The following is an 11,912-nucleotide window of genomic DNA, read 5'->3' as shown; positions in this document are numbered from 1 at the left end:
GGTTAAATTTTTTCACGTACGTACTAAGATGAGAACAACGGTTTAGTTAGTTAATTACGTTTTAGAGCATCGTGACCTAGTGGCAAATTACTCTGACTTGTTCATAAGGTCATAAGTACGAATCTGGTTGACAACAAAATATTTTTGGTACTGTTTGAGAATATTGAAAGAACACTAACTTTCCTTGACTGTACTCTAAAAGTATTACAATTATATATAACTAACTAGCTATTCGCCCCGGCTTCGCACGGATGTACATGTATTATATATGTAAACCTTCCTCTTGAATCAGTCTATCTATTAATAAAAAACACCTCAAAATCCGTTGCGTAGTTTTAAAGATTTAAGCATATATAAGGACGGACAGACAACAACAGCGACTTTATTTTATACTATGTAATATTGTTATAATTTTTCAATTTTTCCACAAATGATTTTCACTATTCAATCGTGATCGCCGAACATATAGATTTGTTACTCACATTTATAATAATTCACAATGTATGAAGCAAAACAACGAGTAATTTTCAAATACTAATGCTTGTACATAAATAACATTCATAACAATATGGCCCACGGCAAATCGTCCAAATTAAATCTCTTGGTAGCAATTCATTGTCAACGTCATTTCGATATTTGTGGTCCCCAAATGAATGGTAAATACATACAATAAAACAAAACCAAATTTTACATGATCTGTTTATTTTCATTTACATTAGATATTTGCTTTCAAAGTAAATATTTAGAAGCTATCTTGTCTAAGAGGAGTGTATATACACTTTCGTTAAGTCACAAAGAGAGACGAAAACAAGACAAAAGGGTCAGTCTTATGTTTGGGAAGTTTGTATAATACGAATAAACGATATTTACAAAAGTTGGGAAGACACATACGCGTAAGACTTAAAGGAATATCTAAAGACAAATAAAGTGAAAAAGTAGCTGTAATATTCAAAGAGGAATGCGATATAAGTCACCGTGCTCTCGTCTGAACGGTTCAAAGATTGCAAGCGATGTCGTGTAATGAAACGGTATTCAACTTGAAACGCATTCTGATCTCTTTGAAGATATCGCATCTTTACTTCAATCATCCCAACATATTAACAAGTTTCATAAAGGGTTTATTATACAATTTATATTATATTGATAACAACCTTACGTATATCTCACAGGATGTCACACATCGTCCGCACTTAGCACTCTAAACTATTTACAAATGAATAATCACGTCAAAATTGCATTAAATACAATAAAATTGGGGATAGTCTAATTGACTCGAAATGTCCTAGGTACCAGGTCACCTCAGATTGGAGGCGTCTAGTACCAATGGCCTAGGCTAAAGGGAGACAAACTCTGGAGGTGGAGGTGGTAATGTTAAGACAGGCGTCTCCGATTGATCAGCATTATCTGAATTAGCGCCTGGCAATGACCAGGTCGAACTCCCGGTTGCTGTAACTCTGGGACCCATGTTATCATAAGCAGGTGCAGCACAGCATGTTCTACTCCGCCTGGGTAAAGTAGCTCCACCACTTAGTAAATCTGGATATTTCCCAGGTTCTCCTCTCCCTGCCACTTGCACCGATATGAATATATTGCCATAAGGAACTGGTACTGCAAATTCCGCTGGTGGTGGAGGAAAAGCCCCCGGAGTACCTTCTATAGTTATATGAACAGGATCAAATCCACATCCCCTAGATTGATTATCATCAATTGATAATGATCTTTCAGTTAACTCGAAATCACATGGTGATGCCATATCTCCAATAGAACGATCGCAGCTAACAACTACTGATGCGTCGATGAGTCTTTTTTCTTGGTCAGTAAAGCTTCGACTCGGTGGTACAGTTCGTCTTCTTAAATGCCAACAAGCAACAGCGGCAATAAAACCAAGGCTGGCTAAAACACCTAAGGCGCCAAATACAACTCCTAAAAGCTGTGGAATACCTGGAGCAGTACGGGCAGTCGCGGTTTGAGATCTTGGTAAAACTAGACTTATAATGGCTCTTGCTTCGCCTGCTATACTTTTAGCTACACACGTCCACTCGCCTGCAGCGCTAGATGTCACATTTAAAAGAGTAATATTAACCCATCTTACACTACCAGGTACTCTTACTTCAGAACTATCATCGTCTATACTAGTCTCCGATTCTTCCATATCGATATCAACAGTACCATTATGAACATCCACTCCATCGAATAACCATGTAATTCGTGGTTTTGGAACACCGTGCACCCAACAACCAAAGGAAGTAGGTGCACCAACTTCAGCTCTTACCACTAATGTACTTGAACGCACTTCTGGCGCGCAGGCCATACTTTCACTAGGTACGTTGCGCCACTTATTACCCGCTTGTGTTGATGGTTCTACGCACACTAACTCCTCTGTACCCAATTTACTATCTAAAAACCAGTCCTTAAACTCACGAAGACGACAATCGCAACCCCATGGATTTCCAGATAGTGATATTGTCTTCAAAGCGGGCAATGAGAACGTACTTAAACGAAGGAATGTTAACTGATTTCTACACAAGTCTATTGTCTCTAATGATTTCAGATTCCTCAACGAATTTGTATGCAAAGATCTTAATCTGCATCCATCTAATAGAAGCATCCGTAGGTGTGGTAATGATGGAAATTGGTCTGCAATTAGTGTTGTCAAAGGATTGTTGCTCAGTACAACTAAGCGCAGTCTTTCGTTGCCTCTAAATATATCTCTCGGTATGCTTGACAGGTCGTTATCGGCTAAATCGACTTCGATTAAAATTCTTAACTCTAAAAATGCATCAGCATGAATCGATCTCAATTTAGTCGCTTTCAAATTCAATCTTTGTAAATTTAACAGGCCTATATTAGCGAAAACTTCCTGAGGGAGATTTCTTAGCGGGTTGTCGTGAAGATCGAGAACTTGGATGTCTGATGAGAGAGACGGCGGGCGGCGTAGGTCACTGGAGGCACATGAAGCTGTCTTCTTACCCGAGGACCATTTGCAGCGGCAGGTAGCGATGTGGGCGCAATCGAGCCAGTCGCTGGCAGTCCTCGCAGCGCAAGTCGTGAATATAACAATCCAGTACCATCTGGCCCACGCCACACGCATACTCATCTCATTTCGGCTTTATGTTTACATCGGCCGACTGCCTGAAACAACAAGAGGAGGAATGTTAATCACTGGAGATTAGCTAAACAATACTGGACCGGGAGATACAATGGATCTGGTTAACGTATCTGTAAACGAGTTTGATTAAATCGGACTTTTGTTAGAGTTCATGTCCTATATTCTATTCTGTACTAATTACAAACTAGAATATTAATCAGCGTGGACTAAAAATAAACTAGATTTTATAACAGTACTAAACTTTACAATCTTTGTAGTCTCAATCACTCTGATTTTTATAAAAGTTGGAACAAACAGTAAGATTAATCTATAACTTTACTTTGTAATCAGGTGGACAGTATGAGATTGCTTCTAGCGATCAGGCTCCGTTTTATTAATATAGAAAGTGTTTTTTTACAACTAGTCTATAATAAAGTATTATATTATTAGTTTAGTTATCTAAATATATATAACTCAAAGGTGACTGACGTAGTGATCTATCAACGCACAGCCCAAACCACTGGACGGATCGTGCTGAAATTTGGCATGCAGGTAGATGTTATGACGTAAGCATCCGCTAAGAAAGGATTTCGCTAAATTCCACCCCTAAGGGGATAAATTAACGCGACTGAAGCCGCAGGCAAAAGCTAGTTTGGTATATAAAATTACTGTAATTTAATGAGAAATAGTAAATTGAAAATCATATACATAATTGAAGATGTTATCAAAATTTAAAATATAGTACTTAATTATGTACATAACTTAATTATACAACAATAAAATTAGAAACCTTAAGAAATAAATAGTAAATAAGAATACTGTAATGCTGAATAAATGTCTTATTATTACTATTATTATTATTAAATAACTCACGAAATTTAAGGAATTAAGTATGAATCTAGTCTGTAATTTGTAAATGGTCATAATAAATAATATAGTTAATTAAGTCTTAACATAAATAATTGTATAATGAATAACAACAAGATAGCTAATAACAACCTTTATTTAACATAAAATTATTCATGTTAAGACTCGAATAACTATAATAATAATGCGTATTAAACATGAAAGTATAAAAATAAAATTGTCGTAATAAATTATTCATAAAAGTAATAAATTTATAATAAAATGAGAATGTATTTTTTTAATAAAAGTAAATTTATAGTAATATTTATTTATTATGAAAATCTTTTCGCGGTTGTTCACATTTATATACATTATATAAATGAGATAACCTGATATTTATATGTTAAGTTAAATACTTATTTTGTAAGAGATTGCCTTGAGCGATATGGCCGCCTTTTGTTTTACATAATAGAGTTTATATAAAGTTCTTTTTTGTAAATATTTTTTCTATACTTTCTGAAATTCCATCCAACAACTCGGGCCCATATCACTGGATGTAATTTCATGTGACAAAGCTTATATCTACTAAACTTCGTTATATCTCTGGAATTGTGAAAGTAGTTATAGAAATTTATAAATGTAAAAAATTCAATGGGGTTTCAAAATATGCATATGGGATCCAGTGCTAGGTATACTTAAAACTAAGGATAAACCTAGATTAGCTTAAAAAATCGCAATGATACACTGAGTGTATTCTGGCGTGATTATCAAGAGTTCTCCTTCTCCAGTAGTAGAAGTGACGGTGTACGTAGAAAATAACTAAGAAAGCGGGTAGACAGATGCAGTATTTAGCAATAGATAGTGTTTCAAGAGGAACGTTTATAACTATAATATTATGTGATCTGTGGTATAATACATGCGTGTTATAGTATAGAAAAAGCCGAGAAATCAAAGATATATAATAGATCATTGCCGGACGAGTCGCTAGTAAAATTTAAATAAATTATTTAGAACATGTAGAAATGTATTTTTTTTAATTTAAATTAAATTATTTTAAATAAATCATTTAGTACAATAGGTAGAAATGTAACGTGTTTAATTTAAATTAAAATCATTTCAATACAAAGGTGTAGAAAACGGTATATTGAATTCTAACTGGTATTTTAGAATATTTACGAAGGTGATAACGTCAATTTTAGAAATTTGCTATCGCCAGTGTCAAAGGCGAAATTCATCAACACTAATTGGGTAGTAATGACTCTGCCTCTAATTAAATTAGTACGGTACTCCAGTGATATCAAGAGGCGCTTTCCTTTTGGACCAAAGGTATGTATAAGTACAACTAAATAGAAATCATATTTATTTCTCAGCCCGCGTTTGTTTATTTTTGAGGACCCCTCCGATCGATCCCCCGTCCAATTCAAACAGGGATCGAAATTACGACGGCCTGAGCCGAGGTTCGAACCCCTAGCGGTGCCCTTAGACTGAAGTCGTATTTGTCAGGCGTTGGCCTTCAGCCGCTTCATAAGTCCTTCCGCGGGTTTGGAGTGCCATCTGCACTCATCCTATCGTCCGGTGAAGCTGTAAAGACCAGCTGCGGTGTTGGCCGCAGCTGGCCTTTACAGAGTAGTCATTAGAGTAGTCCGAAAAAAAAATGTTGAGGTATCAAATCAAATCAAACCAAACATTTATTTGGTAAAGATAACCGTTGCAGTCTTTTCATATATCTAGATATGTTCCATTTGGATCTGTTCAGCACTTTAGTCATTTAAAGAATATAAATGCATAAATACATATATTAGCATTTTGTATTACTACCACATATTAGAATATTTTCATTCTATAAAAATGTTTATACTTCTTTTATTAGTAACATTTTTTCAGTCTATAAAAATGTTTATACTATTTTTATTAACAATTTTTCACTTTTAGATTTCTATTTACCTTTAAATTATACAATAACCTATAATTAATAAGTTATTTTTAAATTCTGAATTTAAGATACAAATTAAAGATTTGTTGCATGCACTCCACTAGATATTACAAGACAAGTAACAGTTTAAATATTTTATTATGTTTTTTTATTTTGAATTAATATTCTTTCTGAATTAACAGGAAAAAGTTTTTGATAAAAATACAATATTCAATACAATAATATTGTATTTTTATCAAAAACTTTTCCCTTATAAGGTACAAAGAAAGATACAAGTATTGTTTTGTATGTATAAGATATGTTGTGAAAGTTTTATTAATAAATTAATTAATTAGCTAACAACATGACTAGATGACACTCCTCTCAAATTACAGCAAATAAAACTTATTTCTTCCGCAAAAAATACGCAGTGAGCAAAGAAAAAATCTTATAAGTTTTCATATCGTCGAACGAGGAATTGTGCCACTCAACTCGTGTTGATAAATACCTCACTGTGAACGCTCACCTTCCGGAGATTTCTGTCAAGATTAGAAGGATTAATGGTTCAGAGTGGATATTTGTCTTGTCCAGTTCTGAATGTCCGTCCAATAGATGGATGATTATACTCTAATGTAGTGACCGCTTTGACCTGACCTCCACTTACAAAAGATTCATGCACTTTTTATATATAGGTATAAAATAATACAAAAGGAAAATTTTACAAATTTTTGATATACAAAAAGGCGGTCTTGTAGCTTAAATTAATCAATCAACATCTTAAATACGACCTGGGAGATCGACGACGACGACGAACGAGTAAAGAACAGGTCGTTGGCGCAGTATAGAAATAGGTAATATACCATTACAAATTACATACATACACATGTAAATACTGAAGGTATTTATAAATTAGTAATATTTGCCTAAGTATATAAATAAAATAAAATACATATTTTAAATGAAAAGTTTAGATACTTTTTACAAATTAAAAAAACACAAACAATATATATTCAACAGTGATTCTTCAAATTAATTGACGCAACACGGTATACTTTACAAAAAATAGCAAGATATATAACATATAAAACATATAAGGAAGGATCAGGCAAACATAAATCTTGAGGAGAATAAAGACAGTAGGTACATAAATTCCACGGGAATCTAATTTCATATCTTTCATACGTTCATCTAATACTTCTTTCAAATTAAAAATTAATTATTAACTGAGATATTTATAAAGAAATTGACGCAACATGGTACACTGCAAATATATTACAGTATCTATAAGCAAGGACCAGGCAAATATAAATCCTGAGGAGAAAAAACAATAGTAGGTACCTAGGTACGACTGGAGTTATTTATTGAATCTTTCATATTACAGACACACGCTCACCTAACTCTTGTTACAAATTATTATTTTTCAATTGACATATTCTATAAAGTAACAGTAAATATCTACAAGTAACAACCAGGCTAACATAAACCATGAGGAGAAAAAAAAACAGCATGTAGATACAACGACAGATACTTACTGTACCTTTCATATTATAGACACACGTTCACCTAACTCTTTTTACTAATTAAAGATTAATTAATTCAGATATTCTAGAAAGTAATTGACGCAACGCGGAACACTGCAAGATATATAAACGTATCTACAAGTAACAACCAGGCTAACATAAACCATGAGGAGAAAAAAAACAGCATGTAGATACAACGACAGATACTTACTGTACCTTTCATATTATAGACACACGTTCACCTAACTCTTTTACAAATTAAAGATTAATTAATTCAGATATTCTAGAAAGTAATTGACGCAACGCGGAACACTGCAAAATATATGTATAACTGTATCTATAAGTAACAACCAGGCTAACATAAACCCTGAGGAGAAAAAAAACAGCATGTAGATACGACGGAAGATACTTATTGAACCTTTCATGTGACACAAGTTCACCTAACTCTTTCTACATATTAAAAATGAATTAATTCAGAATTTGACGCAACATGGAACACTGCAAAATATATAACCGTATCTATAAGTAAGGACCAGGCAAACATAAATCCTGAGGAGAAAAAACAGTACATAGACACGACGGGAGTTACTTATTGAACCTTTCATATTGCAGACACACGTTCAGACTGCAAAGTACAAAATTCCTCTTTATTTTTGCAACGCGAGAATCTTTTATAGTTTTTCGACCCATTGTTATTGTTCTCGCATGGATTTATTTCCTGGTTCTATTTTTCTGATGCCGTACAGTTTCTTTTTCTGGAATTGTTTTTCACACTACAAATAACTAGCGGCGGATCCTGGCTTTACCTGCGTTCTTTCTTTTATTTATTATTCTTATAGGTTTTTCTGAAAATATTTATTTAATGATTGCTTTCAGACAATGTTTAATAGAAAAGAGCTATTTTCTAATTTTATGTATTTGTTATTTAACTATATAATATAATAACAAAAACCTATCTTTACATAGTATAAAATTAAGTTTCTTCTGCTGTCTGTTCACTTAGATCTTTTGAACTACTGAACTGATTTTAATGTAGATTTTAGCAACAGATAGAGTAATTGAAGAGGAAGGCTTATTTTAATAATACATGTACACCCACACGAAATTGAGGCGTTTAGCTAGTACATATTAGCTTTAATTTTTATCTCATTAAAATTTAGATAAAATATTAGGTAACTTTAAAATAATCTAATAACTTGTTGCTAAAAACTATCTGAATCACTCCAGCTTCAAAAAAGCTCAAACATTGCATTATATTCGATTTACAGTACCAAGTTCGTTTAGTAATACTAATAAAATTTAAACTCTTATTCCAATTTATACTCTTACTAGCTACTAGCCCCTGCTTCACCCGGGTGTACATGTATTATACATATAAACCTTCCTCTTGAATCACTCTATCTAATAAAAAACATCTTGAAAATCCGTTGCGTAGTTTTAAAGATTTAAGCATACATAGGGACGGACAGACGGCGACAGCGACTTTGTTTTATACTATGTAATGATTTAAACACTGATCGATATTCCGTGTATGCCTAATTTGAATATAATTGGTTAGATAATAATAGAAAAAGAAATAAAGGAAACAAAAACAATTACTCAACACAAGCAAACTCCTTCATAATTGTTACAATTATTTTACAATTCATTATTACAAATATTGTAACAATACGCTGTAAATTATCAATTATTTATATGTTTCACGAAGATTTTCGTTCAATTACAAATAAATTTTCATAACATCTAACACCGAAATGAATCTTCAATAACATCTCGAAAGTTCGCTCAAATAAATATACGCTTGGAATTTTCGATGGAGAAAGTTACTGCAGTGTTGTTACCGATTGTTTTGATTCCGATTCTGTTCAAGGAAATCCACGCATCATTTGTGATTCAGCGTATACGTTTCTATGTAATGCAACATTCGTTACTTTTGGTAATATCTCCAAGACTTTTTTAGGCAATTTGAGGTAAGAGAGATTTTTTTCACGAGATATTCAAATTCGAGTATCAATTTAGTTTTGTAACACTATCTAATCAATGTGTGACTTTTATACTTTGAATATGGCATTTAAATATCATTAATTGGTATCAATTTAATTATTTGCACAATTGTATAATTTCTGAGCACAAATATCACGCCTATGATTCTGTATATTCACTGCCTGCAAGTTAAACAACAATCAAAACAAACTTATTGGCGAGTGGAATTTGGTATATTGGTATCAAATACTACCAAAATTTGATACAATATAAATTTATCGAATGAAAATCTTGCAAAACTAAATTCTTCAAAAACTGCAAACAGATCGTGTATAGTCTATGCTATATAAACCTTATATTTTTCGAACACTAAATTCTTTATTGACACATCCTACTACTGTTCTCAATAGCCTTCTCTTTCTGACCCCATCTGTTGTCTTTTTCCTTCTTTTCATAATTATTATTGTTACCATTATTTCTTACGCTGTCTCTTTCTAACCCCATCTATTGTCTTTTTCCTTACAATACATATTATTGTTATCATTGTTTCATACGCTGTCTCTTTCTAACCCCATCTGTTGTCTTTTTCCTTACAATACATATTATTGTTATCATTATTTCTTACGCTGTCTCTTTCTAACCCCATCTATTGTCTTTTTCCTTACAATACATATTATTGTTACCATTATTTCATACGCTGTCTCTTTCTAACCCCATCTATTGTCTTTTTCCTTACAATACATATTATCTTACCATTATTCCAAAGTTTTCTTTATTACCCACATATTTAACCAACATTTAGAAACCCAGTTCAAAAGGATCTAAAAGTAAGCCGTTCTAAAAAAAAGTTTCTTAATTGATTGAACCAGACAGATAATCTAAACAAGCTGAAATCTCATTACGTAAACAAAACATCCAGTACCCTATTTAGACGTAGTCATAATATAAACCAGTACTTCAATAAAATTGTGATTATCTGTGGCGGCAATGTAATTAATTATTATCTAACAGAATGTCTCATTTTCGTATTGGCTGTGTTAAATCACTACATAGTATAAAATAAAGTCGCTGTCGCTGTCTGTCTCTATGCATGCTTAAATCTTTAAAACAAGGCACTGATTTGACGCGGTTTTTTTTTTAATAGATAGAATGATTCTAGAGGAAGGTTTATATATGTTATATATGTACATCCGTGCGAAGCCGGGGCGAGTACCTATTAATTTTTATATATAAAGATTACGTGTCACGTTGTATGTCCGCGATGGACTCGTGAACTACTGAACCGATTGCAAATTTGATTTACGCATTATGTGCAATTTGATCCAAATTGAAAGATAGGATAGCTTACATCTCAATTTATAGTTGCAATATTATTTTATTCAAGAACCTTAGCCACAGCAATGCGTGGCCGGGTCTCCTAGTAAAATATAAAATTTACGTATCACGTTGTTTGTCTGCGATGGACTCCTGAACTACTGAACCGATTGCAAATTTGATTCGCACATTGTGTGCGATTTGATCCATCTTGAAAGATAGGACAGCTTACATCTCAATTTATAGTCGCAATATTATTTAACCTTACCACAGTATGCATGGCCGGGTCTGCTAGTATATCATATATTACAGGATGTGTTGTACGTAAACCTTCTGTAAAAAAAAACTGACCAAAATAATTGTGTCAAATTATAATTCGGTGAAAAAAACACTGATATTAAAACAAAAATTGTGTTGTTATTTTCACCACCTACACTTCTTCATATATCTTCACCGTCTACCTAAAGGTTGCCTGTAAGAGATTGCTTAGCGATAGTTTGAGTTATATATGTATATATATAACATATTATAATTAATATGGTTCTGTATCTAGTCCAATAAAGTTTATAAATAAAATAAAATTAAATTAATCGGAACGATGGCACCCTAGGCTAGGCTCCTCCCCTGTCAAGTTGGATTGTAATATACCCAGCCAAATGTTAAGAGTAATGTTCATCATGACATCGACAGATGAGTACCATCCATGGAAACAGTCGTGACGGCATGTTTTTGTAAAAGAACTAAGAATCCATTATTTTTTTTTATGTACTATTTACTTTCATCAAATAGACGTTCAATCAAAGACCTCCAGACAGACAAAATTTGGTTGAAAGGTCTTTCTGATAGAGACAGATATATACATACAGAGAGATATATACTATATAACTTCACGTCCAATCTAAAAACTAATTAATTACAATCTTGCCAGTTGCGAAAAATAAATATTAAAACATTGGCAGACTTATCCTTTGAAGGTAAATTTCATTTAAATTTACAAGTTTATTTTGGGATGTTAAATATTTTATAACAACTAACTGTATTTAACAAATTCTATTAATGACTCGTCAATTACTATATAAATATATACTTGTTTACTTATACTCGTTATACCCATGAATAATATACTGTATCCTTACTAATTAATATATAAATGCGAAAGTAACTCTGTCTGTCTGTCTCGCTTTCACGCTGAAATCACTGAACCGATTTAAATGTCAATTTAAATTTTGTACACAGATAGTCTGGATCC

At 32.7% G+C, this 11,912-nt stretch overlaps 1 protein-coding gene across 2 annotated transcripts in view; it reads right to left on the bottom strand.

Annotated features, from left to right (window-relative positions):
• Window positions 1-704: 704 nt before the first annotated feature.
• LOC131855008 (leucine-rich repeat-containing protein 24-like) overlaps window positions 705-11,912 on the bottom strand; it is a 68,888-nt gene continuing 57,680 nt past the window's right edge. Inside the window, exon 2 of one of the 2 annotated variants that reach the window (XM_059206213.1) lies at window positions 705-3,132. In XM_059206213.1, coding sequence (XP_059062196.1) covers window positions 1,334-3,097 — 1,764 coding nt within the window. In that variant the 5' untranslated portion in view covers window positions 3,098-3,132 and the 3' untranslated portion in view covers window positions 705-1,333. The remainder of the gene's footprint in view (window positions 3,133-11,912) is intronic. The other variant, XM_059206214.1, reaches the window with a different exon arrangement.

This window comes from Achroia grisella, unplaced genomic scaffold (assembly GCF_030625045.1).
Source record: "Achroia grisella isolate CSIRO2021 unplaced genomic scaffold, CSIRO_AGI_Agris_v1 utg1294, whole genome shotgun sequence".
NCBI lineage: Eukaryota > Metazoa > Arthropoda > Insecta > Lepidoptera > Pyralidae > Achroia > Achroia grisella.
The sequence above is the reverse complement of the archived record's forward strand: the minus strand, read 5'-3'. Positions and strand labels throughout refer to the sequence as shown.